Source organism: Pongo pygmaeus, chromosome 5, assembly GCF_028885625.2.
Source record: "Pongo pygmaeus isolate AG05252 chromosome 5, NHGRI_mPonPyg2-v2.0_pri, whole genome shotgun sequence".
Classification (NCBI taxonomy): Eukaryota; Metazoa; Chordata; class Mammalia; order Primates; family Hominidae; genus Pongo; species Pongo pygmaeus.
The window spans coordinates 35,645,316-35,663,698 of NC_072378.2; the positions used below are offsets into that span (position 1 = coordinate 35,645,316).

Sequence of the window (18,383 nt, forward strand, 5' to 3'; positions counted from 1 at the left end):
AAAGTATGAGGCCAGCCGGGTGTGGTGGCTCATGTCTGTAATCTCAGCACTTTGGGAGGCCGAGGCGGGCGGTTCACCTGAGGTCAGGAGTTCGAGACCAGTGTAGCAAACGTGGTAAAACCCCATCTCTACTAAAAATAAAAAAATTTGCCGGGCATGGTGGCAGGCGCCTGTAGTCCCAGCCACTGGGGAGGCTGAGGCAGGAAAATAGCTTGAACCCGGGAGGCAGAGGTTGCAGTGAGCTGAGATCGTGCCATTGCACTCCAGTCTGGGCGACAGAACAAGACTCTGTCTCAAAAGAAAAAAAAAAAATGTATGAGGCGTACTCAGGCTCCTCACTTCCAGTTCAGAATCAGAAGGATTTGTGATGTTGGACAGGTCATTCGGGGTCTCAGGCTCATTATACTGTCATTACCTGGAAGCCAGAGCGCCTCTTTTCTAGTGCCTCTGCTTTGACACTCCCCTAGAGCTGGCCCTCTGGTGAATAGTTCATCCCTAAGAAGGTCAGATACAATTTGTTAGCCTGATACTATCTCACTTCATCACTTCGTTCGTTGGGAGTTCCTGCTACTTTTGGATGGTTGATAAAGCATGAGACCCATACAGTTAAGATAAGAACCAAGGAACTGGGAGCTCTTTGAGATTGTAGAACTGACCTGAGGCTTTGATGTTGGAGATTTGGCAGGGGTGCCTAAGACCAGAGTTCTTTCTCTGAGATCATCTTCTCAACCTAGGAAATACTGTCCTGTGGCCACATGGAGCAATGAAGGAGAAAGGTCCAGACCCACCCTTGTGACCAGGCTGGGGACACACATGTTGAAGCCACCATGTCCTCAGGTCCTGTATAGATTTGCTGTTGCCTCATGCTCAGCTGATCAGCTTTCCATATGATGTTATACAATGGCCACCATGAATCACGAAGCTCAGTTTTCAGATGTGCTTTTGCTGTAGATCAGTAACATGGAATCCATAATATCAGCACTGGACTCTCCATTCCTCATGTATGGAGAATCATAGATATTCCTGTAACCAACAAAGGGAGTACAAAGCATGCGTTTAGACTTTCTGTTTTTAATTTTTTATTTATGTTGCGTAGGTAACACATTCTCAAGGCTTTTTTTTATTTTTTTTTTTTTATTGAGACCAAGTCTTGCTCTGTTGCCCAAGCTGGAATGCAGTGGTGTAATCTTAGCTCACAGCAACCTCTGCCTCCTGGGTTCAAGTGATTCTCCAGCCTCAGCCTCCCAAGTAGCTGGGCCTACAGGCACGTGCCACCATGCCCAGCTAATTTTTGTATTTTTAGTAGAGATGGGGTTTCACTATGTTGGCCAGGCTGGCCTCAAACTCCTGACCTCGTGATCCGCCCGCCTAGGCCTCCCAAAGTGCTGATTATTGAGCCACCGCACTCAGCCATTTTTTTATCGTGGAGTATAAAAGATATTCCCTGAGAAGTCGCCCTTCCATCATCATCACCACTCAGTCATCCTTCCACAGGCAACCCTGGTTAGTAATTTTAGTAATTTCTTGACTATCCTTCCACAGATTTTGTTTGTTTGTTTGTTTGTTTGTTTGAGATGGAGTCTCACCCTGTCACCAGGCTGGAGTGCAGTGGTGCAATCTCGGCTCACTGCAGCCACCTCCTGGATTCAAGCGATTCTCCTGCCTCAGCCTCCCGAGTAGCTGGGACTACAGGTGTGTGCCACCATGCCCAGCTAATTTTTTGTATTTTTAGTAGAGACGGGGTTTCACCATGTTGGCCAGGTTGGTCTAGATCTCTTGACCTGGTGATCCGACTGCTTCAGCCTCCCAAAGTGCTGGGATTACAGGTGTGAGCCACCGCACCCAGCCTACAGATTTTTTAATGCTAATGACATTACATAAAAAGCACTGTTGAACCCGGGAGGCAGAGGTTGCAGTGAGCCGAGATCACACCACTGCACTCCTGCCTAGGCGACAGAGCAAGACTTCGTCTCATAAATAAATAAATGGCACTGTTTTATACCTAGCCATTATTTTCATTATATTTTGGAGATCTTGCCATGTCAGTATGTAAGGAGCTTCCTCATTTATGTCTACATAGTATGGAAGTTTGATATTGATGGACATTTATGCTGTTTCTAAGTTTTTGCTTTTATTACATGCAGGGATGCCGTAGATAACCTTGGACATGTGCCATTTTCACGCATGTCCGTCTACCTGTAGACTAGATGTGAAATTGCTGGGTCAGACAGTATGTACATTTGTAATTTTGGTTGATATTGTCAAACTCTCCTCCATAGAGATTGTGCCAGTATGTTCTCCCACCACCAGCAATGTATGATTGTGCCTGTTTCTCCACAGCCTCATGGACATTGCTTCGAGTTAAGAATATAGCAGATTCTGCTGCACGGTGGCTCACGCCTGTAATCCCAATACTTTGGGAGGCCAAGGCGGGCAGATCACCTGAGGTCAGGAGTTAGAGATCAGCTTGGCCAATATGGCAAAACCCCGTCTCTACTAAAAATACAAAAAATTTCCTGGGGGTGGCTCATGTCTGTAGTCTCAGCTACTTGGGAGGCTGAGGCAGGAGAATCGCTTGAACCCTGGAGGTGGAGGTTGCAGTGAGCTGAGATTGCACCACTGCACTCCAGCCTGGGCGACAGAGCGAGACTCTGTCTCAAAAAAAAAAAAAAAATATATATATATATATATATATATACACACATATATATAGCAGATTCCCTGAAGATCAGCATAGGATACTGAATCATGGGGTCCCACCGTGACATTATTCCACAAGACAAACGAAACACGGCACATCCCAGTTTGAAGAATACAGCCAGGCACAGTGGCTCATGCCTGTAATTCTAACACTTTGTTGAGGCTAAGGTGGGAGGATCACTTGATCCTGGGACATCGAGACCAGCCTGGGCAACATAATAAGACCTCATCTCTACAAAAATTTAAAAATTTAAAAATAGAAAAATTAGCCGGGCATGGTGGCACACACCTGTAGTTCCACCTACCCGGGAGGCTGAGGTGGGAGGATTGTTTGAGCCCAGGAGATCAAGGCTGCAGTGGGCTATGATCATGCCACTGCACTCCAGCCTGGACAGCAGAGCGAGACCCTTTCTCAAAGCAACAACAACAACAAAAACAGTTTGAAGAATACTGCATTAAAAATATATCCACCAGGCAAGGTGGCTCATGCTTGTTAATCTCAGCACTTCGGGAGGCTGAGGTGAGACGATCACTTGAGGCCAGGAGTTCAAGACCAGCCTAGGCAACATAGCAAGACCCCATCTCTACAAAAATAAATAAATAGAGATAGATGTAAGTAAATAAATAAATTAGCCAGACTTGGTAGTGCACACCTGTAGTCCCAGATATTTGAGAGGCTCAGGCAAGAGGATTACTTTAGTCTAGGAGTTCAAGGTTGCAGTGAGCCATGATCATGCTGTTGCACTTGTAGTGTGGGTGACAGAGCAAGACTCTGTTTCTGTGTGTGTGTGTGTGTGTGTGTGTGTGTGTGTGTGTGTGTATGTATGTATATATGCACACATATATATATCCAAGAGGTAGTTGGACTTCTGGTAGTTAAAGGAAGAAAACTTCTTAAGGCAGTTCTCCACCTTGGTGTTTATGCCAGCATGAATTAGAAAAGAAGTAGATCGATGTTTTTCATTTTCTTTTGAGACAGAGTCTTGCTTTGTCACACAGGTTGAAGTGCAGTGGCACAATCATGGCTCTCCACATCCTCGACTTCCTGGGCTTGAATGTTCCTCCCACTTCCGCCCCCGAGTAGCTGGGACTACAGCCATGTGCCACCATGCCTGGCAATTATTTTTGTAGAGACAGTGTCTGCACCTGACCTCAGCCTCACATCGATTTTTTTAAGGCGGTGTGTTGGCTGGGAATGGTGGCTCATGCCTGTAATCCCAGCACTTTGGGAGGCTAAGGTAGGTGGATCACCTGAGGTCAGGAGTTCGAGACCAGCCAGGCCAACATGGGGAAACCCCGTCTGTACTAAAAATACAAAAACATTAGCCAGGCCTGGTGGAGCGCACCTGTAATCCCAGGTTTACAGGCTGGGGCAGGAGAATCGCTTGAACCCAGGAAGTGGAGGTTGCAATGAGCTGAGCTCGCACCACTGCACTCTAGCCTGGGCAACAGAGTGAGACTCTGTCTCAGAAAAAAAAAAAAAAAAGACGAGTCACTCTGTTGCCCAGTGCACTCTGGAGTGCAGTGGTGTGATCTCAGCTCACTGCCACCTCCACCTCCCGGGTTCAAGCGATTATCTTGCCTCAGCCTCACGAGTAGCTGGGATTGCAGGCGTGCACCATCACACCTGGCTAATTTTCGTATTTTTAGTAGAGATGGGGTTTCGCCATGTTGGCCAGGCTGATCTCGAACTCCTGACCTCTAATGATCTGCCTGCCTCGGCCTCCCAGTGTGCTGGGGTTACAGGCGTGAGCCACTGCACCTGGCCAGACATTGATTTTTAAAGCCCAAGTCAGGGCCAGGCACAATGGCTCACACCTATAATCCCAGTACGTTGGGAGGCCAAGGCAGGCAGATCATGAGGTCAGGAGTTCAAGACCAGCCTGACTAACATGGTGAAACCCCATCTCTACTAAAAATACAAAAATTAGACGGGCATGGTGGTGCATGCCTGTAATCCCAGCTCCTCAGAAGGCTGAGGCAGGAGAATTGCTTGAACCCGGGAGACTCCATCTCAAAAAAAAAAAAAAAAGAAATGGGGGTCTCACTATGTTGCCCAGGCTGGCCTCAAACTCCTGGGCTCGAGGGATCCTCCCACCTCAGCCTCCCAAAGTGCTGGGATTTCTTTTAAATGGCGCTTCTTCTTTTAAAAAGAAGAAAAAAAAATTGAAGAAAAAAAGCAATATGCTTTATGCAAAATGTGTTTTAGCTGTTTTAGACTTGTGTTATGTTAATGCAAGTTTCTGTTACTAATTTCCTGTTTTCTCGTCAGTGTTTAGAAACCCACAGAACCAGGCCTGTTCACTAGGTTTTTCTGCATGTAGTGAAGTATTTTTCTATAATAAACATTGAATCATTTTACTGCAACTTTTCCAAATCTGGTTCTGATTTGTTTGCCACTCGTCTTCATCAGCCTTCATCCCTCCCAAACTAATGTGTCTTTGTTCTCATGAGAAGTTTTCTATGTTTACAAATGAAGAAGTTTCTGAGTGAAGATTAAGTCATAATTATTTTTTCTAATCAAAATTGAACATTCTTTTCAGGCAAATGTTTTTGTTGTTGTTTTCTTTTTTTTGCTTATAAATACAGTTGCCCTCTGGGCTGGCTGAGGCAGGGTACAGAAAGCCTTGTTCCAACTGTCCAGAGTTCTGGTTGGCAGAAGACAATAGAATAGCGAACAGGTGCCTGTAGTCAGCACAGCCCAGCTTGCGTGTGGAGCACAGTAGGTCTCAACCATGATAAAGTGGAGAAACACAAAAACCATGGCTACTCTTTAGTTTCGTATCTTTCACATCCCTTATTTTTCCCCTTTGAGGAGGCAGTTTAAGCACATCTTGATTCATGGAGAGACCTAAAGATCCAAAGTATCTAAAAAGTTGAGAGTAGTGGCACAGACCTATAGTCCCAGCCACTCAGGAGGCTAAGGCAGGAGGATCGCTTGAGCCCAGGAGGTTGAGTTTACAGGAGCTATGATCACTGCATGCCAGCCTGGGCAACAAAATGGATCCTGTCTCTAAATAAATAAAAGGTTTTTCTAAATGTTATCTCTCTTCAATAATCACAATTTATGTTTTAACATTAAGAAACACATCGATATATTGCAAAGGTGAAGGGTTGTTTTCCTGCATCGAGACCAGTAATGGGTTAAGTTTATTTAAAAGTGCAGCAGGCCAGGTGCAGTGGCTCACGCCTGTAATCCCAGCATTTTGGGAGGCCAACGTGGGCGGATCAAGAGGTCAGGAGTTCGAGACCAGCCTGACCAACATGGTGAAACCCCGTCTCTACTAAAAATACAAAACAATTAGCCAGGCGTGGTGGTGCATGCCTGTAATCCCAGCTGCTCAGGAGGCTGAGGCAGGAGAATCACTTGAACCCAGGAGGCGGAGGTTGCAGTGAGCCGAGATCGCGCCATTGCACTCCAGTGTGGGCGTGAGAGCAACACTCCATCTCAAAAAAAAAAAAAAAAAAAAAATGCAGCAAACAGAACTGGATTTGCTCCTAGTTCTGGGAAAGTCAAGAGTGCGCCCTTCTGTCTTCACTCTTTTCTCACCTTCCCCTCTCCCAGTCTGTCTCTCCCCTATACCCAGCTCAGGTCATTGCAGAGCTAGTAAACCTTATACCCTACAAGGAGAAAACAGAGCAGCCACCCTCACTGCCCCTCTGCCCTGTCTCAGAGGGCTGCAGGAGTAATGAGTCTGAACCGTCAAGTGCAGGCAGAACTCACACATAGCCATCCTGAAGCAGTAACAAGCCTTTCTTTGGCTCTGCCCATGTCATTGTTGTTGGTTCAGTGCCAGCATGGGAGGATTCAGAGTAAACCATCATTGAAAGAAAGTACAGGGAGAAAAATGGCAGTCAGGGCACTGGTAGATGCCTGGCAGCCACAAAGCTTCCTCCTCACCCTCTGCAGTCAGGCTCTTTTGGAAGGCAGCTTCAGAAATTGGGAAAGGTCAGGGAACAACAGTAGCCTCTTTTAAAGGTTTGTATTATGAGACTTAGGAAGGAAACGTGAATGAGTTGAGGTTATTTAGCCTAGACGCGAGAACATGAAAAGGAGTGGAAATTTGTTTTCTTTGAGTCTAAGAAGGGTTATTTTGGGAAGTGTGGCTACCAGCTATTCCCTTTTTCCATTGCGGGTAGGCCAAGAAGGACTGGGTTTAAGTTACAGTGGGTGAGATGGAAGTTAACCCATATTCAGGTGTTTTGAGTGCTGACAGTGTGCCGGTCACAGTGAATTAGCAGAAGGAAGAAGTGTGCCAGATATTGAGAAGTATGGGCTCTGGGGCCAGCCAGCCTGGCTTTGAATCCTGGCTTCAACACATAGTAGTGTTGGAACCTTGGACAAGGTACTATACCTCTAAGCCTCAGTTGCCTCATCTGTAAAATGGGTATAATATACCTACTTCCTCATCAGTTATTTTTAAGATTAAGAGTTAATATAGGTAAGATGCTTTAAAAAGTGGCTGGTATATATTAATCACATTTATATGTGATAAAAATAAATATTAGCATGAGCAGTAGAAAGGATCTTAGGGTAATTTGGGCCAGCATTTCATTTTACAGATAAGGAGGCAGATATAGAGATAGAATCGAGATTAGAAGCCAATTCTGTAGACTTCTAGTCCAGAGTGGTTGCCACTAGTCCTAGCTGTTTTAGGAATTCGTATTGCTTCAAAAGCATTTCCCTTTAGGTTGCTCTTCCTTCCCCTCCTCCTGATAGCTGGTATTTCTAGAGTACAGGCATATGTGCCCTCATTTAATCCCTTTTACAGCAGGCTGTGAAGCAAATGCCACTATTATCCCCATTTTTTCAGAAGTGACATCTGAGGCTCAGAGAGGCTCATTTACCTGCCCAAGGCTACACAGAAGTTCAGCCTGGATTAAAACCCAGACCTCTGACTTCAGAGCCTGTGCTCTTAACCACACCACTGATTTTCCTTAGAAAGTCCCAGTGGAGTGCAGTTGTGCTCAGTTAAACCATGTGAGTATTTGACAAAGGTGAGCTGCAGGAGCCACAGGGCCCAGGGAGTCTGAGGGTATTTCGCAATCCCTTTTCAACCTATATCTGCTTTGTTTTTATTTTTATTTATTTATCTATTTATGGGTTTTTTTGTTTTTGTTTTTTTTTTGAGACAGAGTTTTGCTGTTGTTGCCCAGGCTAGAGTGCAGTGATGCAATTTTGGCTCACTGCAACCTCTGCCTCCTGGGTCCAAGCAATTCTCCTGCCTCAGCCTCCCAGGTAGTTAGGCTAATTTTTGTTTTTTTTTGTTTTTTTTGTAGTATTGCTGCCCTTGCACCTTAGCCCATTTAGTAAATGTTTACGGACAGAATGAATGAATAATTCTAGTTGAGATGCCAAGCCTGGGGTAGAGCATTCCAATCAGTGTGTCGCAGATGGCCTATAGGTTTTTTTGGGTTTTTTGTTTGTTTTTGAGACGGAGTCTCACTCTGTCGCCCAGGCTGGAGTGCAGTGGTGCAATCTCGGCTCACTGCAAGCTCTGCCTCCCAGGTTTACGCCATTCTCCTGCCTTAGCCTCCCGAGTAGCTGGAACTACAGGCACCCTCCACCACGCCCGGCTAATTTTTTGTATTTTTAGTAGAGACGGGGTTTCACCCTGTTAGCCAGGATGGTCTTGATCTCCTGACCTCGTGATCTGCCCGCCTCAACCTCTCAAAGTGCTGGAATTACAGGTGTAAGCCACCGCGCCCAGCCGGTTTTTGTTTTGTTTTTTTCTTTTTTTTTTTGAGATGGAGTTTCGCTGTTGTTGCCCAGGCTGGAGTGCAATGACACGATCTTGGCTCACCGCAACCTCTGCCTCCCAGGTTCAAGCGATTCTCCTGCCTCAGCCTCCCAAGTAGCTGGGATTACAGGCATGTGCCACCACGCCCAGCTAATTTTGTATTTTTAGTAGAGATGGGGCTTCTCCATGTTGGTCAGGCTGGTCTCGAACTCCCGGATAGTCTATAGTTTTGCCAAGATATTGATCTGCTCACCCCTCAGGGCTGTCAAAGCCCCAGTTGGTCGCTTCTGGCTTCAAGCAGTGACATCTGCAATGTGAACTTCTGACTTTAAGCAGCAGCATCTGCAATGCAATGTACAAATATCTGTCTCTCTAGGTCCTCTGACATGAAAACAGTTTGGGTAGCACCAGTCGAGGATGTCAGTTGGTAAGTCGTGAGAATCCAGTAGGCAATCCAGATTCCAAGTCCAGGAGACTTTTGAGAATGGGTGTCAAAGAGAGTCTTCACGACTGCACTGAGTTTAGAGGCTGTGGGCTTCCTGCAGGCTTCACAAGTGTTGGGGCCCACTGCTAGAGCAGGCTGCACACCACAGTGGGTACAGAAGATGTCCTGCCAGCAGGAAGCTTCAGTGCTTCCCACCTTGCACATGAGGGACCCAGGGAGTCACAGGACTTGTGGAGAGCCCACAGAATGAGGTGCTGGAGAAACCACTGTGACGCAGAAACCAGACTAGAGCCCAAAGCCTTGTGTAGGCAACAGACATTAAACAGATAGTGGTAAGTACTGAAGTAGGTTGAGCCCAGAGGTGTGAGTGCTAGGAAAAGGTGGTACCTAGGCCGTGGGAGTTTATAACAGAACCCAGCCTTGTCTGCAAGGTGGACTGTAAGAGCTGTAGGAAACTATGGAAGGGTTTTAGTCAAGGAAATGGTATTTTTAGATTTATACTCTTTTTTTCTTATAAATCCACTTTTATTTATTTACTTTTCATTAGCTTAAGTCCTTGAGGGGCACAGCATCATACAGATTGTGTTCAATAGCCTTAGCAAGATTGCTTGGGAATTTAGCACAAACCATGCCACTGTTTCCATGGGCCTGAGTTTACCTTTCCCCAGATTATGCTGGTTTTCTTCAGTTTGCTGCCAGCAGTCAGTGTGTTGTTCTTTGCTTTATACATGTAAGTACATCTCTTGCCTAAATAGAATTCAGTTTCATTTCGAGCATAAATACCTTCAATTTTTTTTTTTTTTTTTGAGATGGAGTCTCGCTCTGTCGCCCAGGCTGGAGTGCAGTGGCACAATCTTGGCTCATTGCAAGCTCCGCCTCCCAGGTTCATGCCATTCTCCTGCCTCAGCCTCCCGAGTAGCTGGGACTACAGGCGCCTACCACCACGCCCGGCTAATTTTTTGTATTTTTAGTAGAGACGGGTTTTCACCATGTTAGCCAGGATGGTCTCAATCTCCTGACCTCGTGATCCACCATCCTTGGCCTCCCAAAGTTCTGGGATTACAGTTGTGAGCTACCGCACTTGGCCAGTACCTTCAATTTTAATAAGAGCTGTGTCCTCGCTTTGGTTCTGGAGGCCTCACTTACAGCTAGCAAAAAATGGCCTTGGACTACAGCCTTCCAAATGTATTGTATTTATCTTATTATTATTTTTGAGACAGAGTCTCTATCACCCAGGCTGGAATTCAGTGGTACGATCATAGCTCACTGCAGCTTCAAACTCCTGGGGTCAGGCAGTGCTCCCACCTCAGCCTCTTGTGTAGCTAGGATTGCAGGCATGTGCCACTACACCTGGCTAATTTTTTTTTTTTTTTTTTTTTTGTAGAGACAATGTCTTGCTGTGTTGCCCACATTGGTCTTGAACTCCTAGCCTCAAATAATCCTCCTACCTCAGCCTCCCAAAGCACTGGGATTACAGGCATGAGTCACTACACCCCGCCCATATTTGCCTTTTAGAAGTCCTGTTCTCAGCAGGCCTCTACAGGCTCCAAGATAGTGGGAAGAGAGCTTTTTTTTTTAAATTCACCCTGACAGCATAAGCATGAATGCTAGAACATGAGTTGGAAGAGGCTGAGGCAGGAGGATCACTTGAGCCCAGGAGTTCGAGGTTACAGTGAACTGTCATGGAGCCACTGCACTCCAGCCTGGGCGACAGTGATACTTTGTCTCTAAAAAAGGAAAGAAAAGAAAATGAATTGGAAACAGACAAAAGTTTATCTGAGGACATAAGTTAGAAGGCTCCTTATAGTTGTTGGGAGGTGAAAGGTGATACGTGCCTGAAATAAATACCTGGACTTTTAAGGGAAAAGGAGGACTCAAGCATGATCCCCCCCCACCCCCGCCAGTTCTGGGTGGAAGGTGATACCACCCCTGGGATAGGGGATACTGGAAGTACAATAGTTCTGGAAGGTTGGGACACATTGTGAGTTCTGTTGAGGACTTATTCCAAGTGTGGTAGATGTGGGATGTTCCCTGAGGATGGTTAACAAGCCCAGTGGATAGATGGGTCCGAGCACAGGAGAGATGTTGGAGTAGGCAGAGAGAACCATCAGCAATGGGGTTAACTGCCTGTCTTCAGCAGGGCTCCTTCCTAAGGGGAGAAAGTTTAGAAATGGGTTTCGATCAGTGATTTCTTTCTTTATGACCAGTTTGATTGGCATGCTTCTCTTCTATGCTTAACTTTTAGAATTCTTAGATAATGTGTATTTTGAGCCCTTTTCATAAAAACCAATATAGTTCACTACTTTGAAGAATTCATCTTTTTTCTTCTTGGCTGGCTAGCCTCATTAACTCCTTCCCTGAGTGTCTTTGCGATAGGAGAAAGCTGGTTAACTCATAATGTGATACTGTTCATTTTCTTAGATTTGTGACCCAGAAGGAAATCTCTGACCTCAGCTGTGGCTCTTGGTGCTGGCCAGAAGCCAACTTCATGTCTGAGTGCACGAGCAGCAGTTTGCCATGGAGAGCTTGGGGCTGCAGACGGTGACCCTTAGTGATGGGACAACAGCCTACGTCCAGCAAGCTGTCAAAGGTGAGTATTTCTGGGGACCTCAGGATCCTGCCCTGTCCCTCAGCCTCTGGAAAGGAGTGTCCGTTTCTAAGAGTCCCACCATCACTTTGCCCTCCCGCCTGCTTACCCTTGCCCACCACCACAATTTGCTCTGCATTAGAATCTCCTATGGTGCTTGATGAAAAGGGAACTCTAAAATAAAATGCTACAAGTCAGACAATCCCAGTCATAGGAACCAATACCTCTCAAAGACAGAATTCCTAATATGTAATAAGCAGTTCATAAATATTTCTGGAATGAACACAGTGTTAGTTATGACTCCCTGCTTTTCAGATATCCCCTGTCACAGTTTTTTAGTGCTTTCTAGAAGAAGTTTATCATCTTAATTCAAGTAATATACTTGAATTTCCATCAAGTGAGATGGAAAGATCACTTGAGGCCAGGAGTTGGAGACCAGCCTGGGCAACATAGCAAGACTCTGTCTCTAAAAAAAATAATAAAAATAATAATCTGGGTGCAGCGGCATGCACCTTTAGTCCCAGCTATTCAGGAGGCTGAGACAGAAGGATCACTGAAACCCAGGAGTTTGAGGGTTCGGTGAACTACCACTATCACTGCACCACTGCACACCAGCCTGGATGACAGAGCAAGATCCCATCTCTAAAAAAAAAAAAAAAAAAAAAAGATACTCTTCGTGATTCAGAGAGGAACACCCAAGCAGAGATCTCGTGCCCTAATCCCCACTAGGGGATGCCAGAATTAAAAATACAGGGCACATAGTTAAATTTGAATTGGATGTAACAATGAATACTCTTGTAGGATACATACGTCCCAAATGTTGTAGGGGCGTATGTATACTACATACTAGGGACATACATATACCCCTTATAAGGGATAGACATATATAAACGTGGGATTAAGCTGGGCTTGGTGGCATGCACCTGTAGTCTCAGCTACTTGGGAGGTTCAGATGGGAGGATCTCTTGAGGCCAGAAGTTTGAGGTCAGCCTAGACAACAGCAAGACCCCATCTAAAAAAAAAGTAGGGGGTGTTAAATACTATAAAATGCTAAAATAATAATAATAAGTTCTAAAAAAAAAAAAAAGTATTGTTTATCTGAAATTCAGATTTACCTGGGCATCCTGTATTTTATCTGGCAATTCTGCCCTCACACTGAAGGTACTTAAAATCAAGGTAGGTGTGGAGTCAGAATAAAGTGTTTAGGGCAAGGCCTGCAGGCCAGGGACACTCTTCCTTTCTTGCCAGTGTTCTCAGGCAGCCAGATAGCATTCGTGTCTTCCTTGGACAGCCCCTTGAACAAGGCAAATACTGCCTTGTTCCTACTCTTCATTTGGTGTTTTCTGGACTCCATGATTGTCACTGTCCTCATGAAGCACTGTCATTGCAACATTGCCCTCCTTTATTTCAACACACTCTCAGAATATATTTCTGCTCTTAAGTTTACAGATAAGTTGTTTATTGATTTCATTTTAAGTTGTCTGTTTCCTGATGATGACTAAGGAGGCCCCTTAATCTCATCAGTAAGCACTTTCCATATGACAGTGTGTGGGGGTTCCTTCTGGAAAAGTTTCTTGTCAAGAGCTGTCTGTGACATGTGGGTTCTTGTTGGCTTCATCTTCTTGAGAGTGCAACTTCTCTAGAATACTTTTGAAGCCTGAAACTCTCTGTTTGCAGACTTCCCACTCCAGGTCTTGGCCCTCCAGTGCAGTCTCTGTGGGATGGAAGAACTTAGAACTCTAGCTAAGATTGTGTTTACTCCTTGGACCCAGTTAGTTCCCGTGCCTCAGTCTTCCACTGAGAATTAATGGTCAAATGAATGAATAAAAAGCAAGTGACCACACCTGACCTGAGAGAGCCACTCTTTCCTTATAGCTATCCTTCTTACGTATTTCTTTATCGTGTCAGTCTTCCTGGCTGTTCTCTGCCCACTCTGTAGTGTTGCAGTGTGCACTTACACACACACATGTGCAAACACACACTCACTCACAACAGATTTTCCCTCTGCTCAGGGTAGAGCTCTCCTTCAGAGACCAGAACACACTGAAAGGCTTCTCTGACTTCTCCTCTGAAGCTTTTGACTGAGGCATTTTTGTCTCTGTCTACCAGAAGCCCTAAAATTGTAAGAGACTTATCTTTAATTAGGATGAGTATAAAATGTATTATTCAAACCCAGCATTTTAAAAGTGGAAGAATGTGCTATTAATAAACGCACTAGGACTGTTCCAGGCAAACTGGGGCATGTGGTCACCTCTCTGTAATGGGGGATACGAGGCCCTTGTCAGTCAGCTGTTCTCCCCACTGCCTCTCTCCATTGCAGTCTCTGGTTGTTTGAGGAAATAGTAGGCTAAGTTTTTTCTTCAGACAACTCTTCTCAACATTTTGTTTTCTACCTTGAAGCAGTACCCACTCTGCTGGCCATAGCTTGCCGATGCTTTCAGAACCCCAAGTACTGATGCCCTTACCAGGACAGATAAATTGTTAAAATGAGGGTAGCCTACTGCTCTGTGGGTGGGAGGGAAGAAAATGGGTTCCTCTTCCCCCCATCTCAGCTGCCTTTCCTATTTCTTACCTTTATCTCCACCTTACCTGCCTTTGGTTAGTTGTAGGACTGTTAGTTACTGACCCCAAGAAGACTCAGTTTGGGAACAAGTTTGGGGATTCCTCTAAAGGGGAGAAGTCAGCAGAGACTTGGGCTGGAAGTAACTGTCTTTCCCACCTGAGCGCTCAGTTTCCTAAACCTCAGTCTTCTAAGGAGAGGACAAATCACTTGTCATTAACTTTTTTTTTCTTTTTTCTTCCTTTTTTTTTGAGATGGAGTTTCACCCTGTTGCCCAGGCTGGAGTGCAGTGGCGTGATCTCGGCTCACTGCAACCTTCACCTCCCGGGTTCAAGTGATTCTCCTGCCTCAGCCTCCCGAGTAGCTGGGACTATAGGCATGTGCCATCACACCTGGTTAATTTTTTTGTATTTTTAGTAGAGACACAGTTTCATGATGTTGGCTAGACTGGTCTCGAACTCCCGACCTCAGGTTATCCGCCTGCCTCAGCCTCCCAAAGTGCTGGGATTATAGGTGTGAGCCACCACACCCAGCCTAACTTTTTTTTTTTTTTCTTTTTGAGACAGGACCTCACTCTGTCACCCAGGCTAGAGTGCAGTGGTACAATCTCAGGTCACTGCAACCTCTGCCTCCTGAGTTCAAGTGATTCTCCTGCCTCAGCCTCCCGAGTAGCTGGGACAACAGGCACCTGCCACCGCACCCAGCTAATTTTTTTGTATTTTTAGTAGAGACAGGGTTTCAACATGTTGGTTAAGCTGGTCTCAAACTCCTGACCTCAGGTGATCTGCTCGCCTTGGCCTCCCAAAGTGCTGGGATTACAGATGTAAGCCACCATGCCCAGCCTTTTTATTTATTTATTTTTTTTTTTTTTCAGACAGGGTCTTACTCTGTCACCCAGGCTGGACTGCAGTGGCATAATCACAGCTCACTGCAACCTCTGCCTCCTGGGCTCAAGCAATCCTCCTACCTCAGCCTCCCGAGTAACTGGGACCACAGGCATGCACCACTGCACCCAGTTAATTTTTGTGTTTTTTGTAGAGACTGGGTTTTGTCACATAGCTCAGGCTGGTCTCAAACTCCTGAGCTCAAGCGATCCACCCGCCTTGGCCTTCCAAAGTGTTGGAATTATAGGCATGAGCCACCGAATCTGACCGTCATTAACTCTTCAATCTCCCTTTCTTTCCTTTTTCATTTCTCTTCTTCCTTCCCCCTCTGTCAGACTCACTGGACACAAGGGAAGGGTCGTCTAGTTCTAATTTCAAGAGCCTTATTAGAAGTGCTTTCCAGTAAGGTAAAAGAAGAGTAATATCTTAGGAAATCTGGAGTCTTGTTAATTTTTTTGCTGCTTGTTTTGTTGCCTTAGGTGATCTAATTTTTTACTAGAAAATTGAAATGAAAATATGAGAGGTCAATGAAGGAATCATTACTCAACAGTGGTAGTGGAATAAGACCTTCATGGACACATAATAGCATAATAGTTGTGCTCACATAGTTCTCTATTGCTTTACTTTCCATTTCTTCTAAAATGCATATTGGGCTTATAATAAAAACTAGGATTTATTGAGGGCTGACCATATATACCTGGCACTCTTCCCAGTCTTTTATATTTGTTAACTCATTTAACCCTAACAGCAACCCTATAAGAGACACAGTTTTCAATCCCCATTTTAAGAAAAGGAAACTGAGGCACAGAGGTTAGTTAAATAAGCTGTCCAAGGTCACACAGCTGTTAAGAGGTAGAGCTGGAATTCAAACTCTGGAGGCCTGGCCTGGTTCCAGAGTCTATTGTTTTTAACCATTAAGCTATATAGCCTGCCTTCACAGGGGCTCCTGGTCTTAGCACACTGTCGTAGTGAGGGATGAGGGGATATGTTTTGATTTTGTTAGTTTGAGCTATATCTGAATTTTGACCCATTGGGGCGCATCCAGGTTTAAGGGCCATTAGTTCAAGTCTCAGCAACTTACTATTAGGTTGGAAGTTTCCACTTGGCTGGGCATGGATAGAATAATAAGTGAAGTTATTCCTCCTGTCAGTAACTGGAAGGGAATCTGTTGGGATGTGATGGTTTCTGGCAAGGCAAGTGTCTTCACCCTTAGTGTCTCAAGGCCCAGGCCCAGGGAGACAGAGCAAGGGAACAAGGAAAATGTTACTCATGCTTAGACCTGCAGGCTCATGCCTAGAGACTCAAATAAGCCTCAGCTAAAAACAGGCAGGTGTTTCTTAGCCCTCTTCTGGTCCTGGCCCATTTCTCTCCATTTCCACTCTTAACAGGAGAGAAGCTTCTTGAAGGGCAGGTGATCCAGCTCGAGGATGGGACCACCGCATACATTCACCAGGTGACAGTACAGAAAGGTGAGGGCACCCCAACACACCATGCCTTGTCGAGGGAAGCCTGACAGCCCCCACCAAGGGACCCCTCCATGGCACTGAGCTCCAGGGAAAGGCAAGCATTGCTCTTGTTACAGAAGCTCTCTCCTTTGAGGATGGTCAGCCTGTGCAGCTGGAAGATGGCAGCATGGCTTACATACACCGCACACCCAGAGGTAGGGTCACCATCATCACAACTGGGGGAAGGATGGGAGGCAGGACTGGAGGATGGGGTGGCAGGACTGGAGGATGGGATGGCACACAACTGGGGTGTAGACATGGGAGCTGTCGTCTCCACGGTACACACATGCTCACCTGGATTAGCAGCCTTGCCCACCTTCCCTGGTGCAGACCACAGGAGCAGCTATGTCTGCCACTGGGAGGTGAGCCTTGGAGATCAGTCACATGGACTTTGATGGTGGCCTTGGCTCCAGCACAGCCACAAAGTCTTAGGGCTTTAAATAGGACCTGAGGATATAATCCAAGACCAGGAAAAAAAACTAATATTTTAGAATGAAGCTCCTAAGGTGCTGAAGAATAACAATTTATTCCTTCCACAGGTAGTTTCTTGAGTGACTGTTGCATGCCTGGAGTTCTGTTAGGTGTGCAGTATACAAGAGAGAACAAAGTCAGACACAGTCCCCGCTCTCCTAGAGTCTAGAGGGGGAAACAGAAGTGAAACAAGCCATCAGTGATGAACTGATCATTACAAACAGAGATCAGGCTCAGGGAGGGCTTCTCTGAGGAAGTGATGCTTGAGCTGAGAGGTAAAGAATGAGGTAGACTTAGCTGGGGGAAGAGGGATGGCAGGGAGGGTTCAGTACTTCAGGCAGAAGGAATAGCATGTGCAGGCCTAGAGCTTGGGGGAAGAAAGAACAGCATATTCCAGGAACTGCTAGGAGCTAGAGCCCTGGGAGTGAAGGCAGAATGAGCAGGAGGAAACTGGAGAGAGAAAGACAGGGCTGGTGCACTCTGGGTTTGAGTGTCAGGGTGAGGATTTTGGTCTTTATCCTGAGACCAGTGGGAAGCATTTAAACTGTTTAGGCAGTTAAGTGACATGGTCACATTTGTGTCCCGTGAAGATCCCTCTGGATGTTGTGCTGCCTGGAGGGAGCTAGAGGGGGCGAGAAGCGACTGGTCAGGAGGCTATTGTGGTCATCTAAGCCAGAATGATGATGGGCCTGTCTCAGGTCCTCAAGGAGCTTTTGAGTTCCCATTTAGTGTACCATAGGAGACCTCATCCTTAGGTGAGACAGCCGCAGAAGGAGGGCCAGCAAGAGTGAATCACAAAGTGAAGGGCCTTGAGAAATTGGATGCTGAAAACCTCCTTGGTATATGTATCTCTCATTAACTTAAAGCTAGGGTCCCAGCTGTATCTCTTCCCCTTATGTGGCATCAGGGCTAACCGCGTGTTCCCTGCAGAAGGCTATGACCCCAGCGCCCTGGAAGCCGTCCAGCTGGAAGATGGCTCCACTGCCTACATTCACCACCCTGTGGCTGTGCCATCAGACAGCACCATCCTGGCCGTACAGACAGAGGTGGGCTTGGAGGACCTGGCAGCAGAGGATGATGAGGGCTTCAGTGCAGACACAGTGGTGGCCCTGGAGCAGTATGCCAGCAAGGTGAGCACGCAGAGCCTGACACGGTCTGTCACTCTTAGACAACGGGGCCTGGCCTGCGCACTGCCTCTTGGCCCTGCCAGAACTTCACCTCTCAAGAGGACAAGGGCAGCCCTGTGCTTGGGCACCATGTGGGATATTCTCTTTGCCCCTCCACCCCAGCTCCCCCAGCTCACCTGTCACACATCATTGTCTAGGGCGTGCAACACAGCCTGGCCTGGCCGCTGACAGCTGTTTACGCTCACTTTTGTTTACGCTGTCTCTGCAGAGGGAAGGCTGCCATAAGAAACAGTGGCATCCTTATGCTGGGGAGTTAGGCCCAGCTTCACTTTGGCTGCTGTAGTAATCCTCTGCACTAGCTGG

General features: G+C 46.2%; 1 protein-coding gene across 5 annotated transcripts in view; it reads left to right on the forward strand.

Moving 5' to 3' along the window:
* ZNF76 (zinc finger protein 76) overlaps positions 1–18,383 on the forward strand; it is a 35,744-nt gene that overhangs the window by 9,612 nt on the left and 7,749 nt on the right. For 4 of the 5 annotated variants that reach the window (XM_054490640.2, XM_054490642.2, XM_054490639.2 and 1 more), the window contains exons 2-5: positions 11,308–11,476; positions 16,306–16,386; positions 16,500–16,577; positions 17,824–18,023. In XM_054490640.2, the coding sequence (XP_054346615.1) occupies positions 11,404–11,476; positions 16,306–16,386; positions 16,500–16,577; positions 17,824–18,023 (432 nt within the window). In that variant the 5' untranslated portion in view covers positions 11,308–11,403. Of the gene's footprint in view, positions 1–11,307; positions 11,477–16,303; positions 16,387–16,499; positions 16,578–17,823; positions 18,024–18,383 lie in introns of those variants that run through there. The other variant, XM_054490641.2, reaches the window with a different exon arrangement.